General features: G+C 74.7%; 1 protein-coding gene across 1 annotated transcript in view; it reads right to left on the bottom strand.

Moving 5' to 3' along the window:
* Positions 1-1,507, bottom strand: part of TLX2 (T cell leukemia homeobox 2) — an 8,431-nt gene extending 6,924 nt beyond the window's left edge. The window contains exon 1 of the mRNA XM_032774353.2: positions 1,108-1,507. Within this exon, the coding sequence (XP_032630244.1) occupies positions 1,108-1,507 (400 nt within the window). The remainder of the gene's footprint in view (positions 1-1,107) is intronic.
* Positions 1,508-2,027: the final 520 nt, after the last annotated feature.

Here is a 2,027-nt window from a genome sequence, read left to right as displayed (position 1 = left end):
CGCGGGAAGGGAAGGGGGCTGCGGAGGCTGCCCCAGGACTCCAGTCCCTTCCCGCCGCCTGCCTCCAGCTCCGAGGGGACGCAGGGTGGGATCGAGGCTCCGGGCTATGCCCTGCTCCTGTCCAGCGAGCCGGGCCTGGGGCCGCTTGATCCGGCTGCAGTTCGCCGGGGACTGGACGGAAAAGGACCGGGCGGTCCGGAAACAGCAACGTGAGCTGGAGCCGGTTCCGAAGCGGCCGCGCACCCGGGGACGTTTCTCCCCAGACCCCGGTCGGGGGTTGCCCCCCGCCGGGCGCTGCGCGGGAAGCGGCAGCTGGGCCACCGGGGCCCGGGGGCTGCGGCCAGCAGAGTTCGGACCCGCCGGGCCCTGGCACAGCCCCAGCCGGAGTCCGCGGGACCGGGGACCCGCCAGCTAGGGGCGGCTCTGTGTGTTTTGCCGCCCACGCACGGCAGGCAGGCGGCTTTCGCGGGAGGTCCCCGGTCCTGAGCCCTCGGCGTCCCCGCCGCCGAATTGCCGCCTCAGGGCGACCGGCAGCCGCTCTCCCCACCCCCAGCTTGCTGCCCCTTCGCCGCTTGGTGCTCTGGTGCCTGGAGCCGCCCCCGCACCTGCCCAGCGCAGCCGGGGCCCCCGGGCGCCATCCCGCTGTCACTCGGGGTCCGCTCTCCTAGTCCTGGTTCTTCGGCTGCCCCGCAGAGGGTCCGGGAACAGGCGCTGACTCTGTCCCGGAGCCGAGACACCGAACTGGCCAGGACTGGGGAGCCGGGCCAGGCCCCTGCTGGCCGGAATCTCCCCGGGTCGAGCAGCCGGAGCCACCGCCCTGCCCCGCCCCGGGTTCATGCTGCGGGGCGCTGAGCCGCTGGCCGCTCCCTGCCCAGGGCCGGGCAGCTCCGCCCCGCACAAGCCCGGCGGACAGAGGGCGGCAGAGCCCGATCCGGCCCGGGATGTCAGCGAGGAGCGCTCGGTACCTGCCGGGATCGGGCCCAGTTTCATGCCCATCTGGGCCCTGTGGCTGAGCACCCCCGAGAGAGGGGCGGGGATCCGGCGCACCCCGCCGGGAATGGGGCTTGGCCAGCAGGGCCAGGGAGCTGGCGGCGGGCGGGGGCTCACCTGAAAGCCGGTCTTTGGCGAGCCGCCTGCTGCTCTCCATCCAGGGGAAGGTGAGGCTGGGGAGGCCGGGGACCCCCGGCTGCGGGGGAGCTGCGGGCGCCGCCGGCGCGGGGGGCAGGGGTCTGTGCGCCGGCACCCGGATCACCCCTCCCGCGGGGCCCCCCGGGGCCACGCTCATGCTCCGGCTGAGGCTGTGGGAGCCCAGCGAACAGGCGGGGTTGTAGGCGCCGCCGCAGCCGCTCCCGTAGAGCGCGTAGTCCGGCTCCCCCGCCGGGCGGGCCGGCCCCAAGCAGCTGCCCGGCTCCGGGCTGCTCAGGATCTGGTCGATGCCGAAGCTGATGGGCTCGTGGGGCGGGTGGGTCTGGCCCGCGCCCTCCTGCTCCAGCCCCGAGGGCTCCATGGAGCGGCCGCGCTGCGCACCCCGTCCCCGCGCGCTCTCCCGCACGGGCCGGCCCCATGCGAGCCGGGCCCCCCTGGCGCTGCCGGCGGATGACCAGCGACGTACCGACTAGAGGCCTGGCCCCTCGTGGGCTAGCGCTGCGCTCTTGCTGCCCTGGTCCATCGAGCGGGGGCCGAAAGGCTCGCGGCTGTCGCTGATGGTGGCGCCTCGCTGGCAGTGATGAATCAGTGCCTCGACCCAAGAGGGCTGTGAGTCAAGGGGTCGCAGGAACCGCCGCCGTTTGAGTTCTTGGCAGAAACGATATCGGGGCGCACCCGTCCTCGGCCCCGCGGACCGTCTGGAGCCCCGCGCGCGCCGCGAGTCGCAGCTCGGCGCTGATCCCAGGCCTAGGTCGCAGAGCGCGGGCCCACCTCACAGGGCACAGGAGCGCCCTGCCAGAGGGGCCTCCCGAGCGGGCTGGCCCACTCGGATTTCGCTTCAATTTTACCTCGCTCCGAGCCGGGGCGTCGGAGCGGTCTCC

The sequence above is a fragment of the Chelonoidis abingdonii genome, chromosome 5, assembly GCF_003597395.2.
Source record: "Chelonoidis abingdonii isolate Lonesome George chromosome 5, CheloAbing_2.0, whole genome shotgun sequence".
In the NCBI taxonomy this organism is placed as follows: domain Eukaryota; kingdom Metazoa; phylum Chordata; order Testudines; family Testudinidae; genus Chelonoidis; species Chelonoidis abingdonii.
This window is presented reverse-complemented; position numbering and strand designations above follow the sequence as displayed.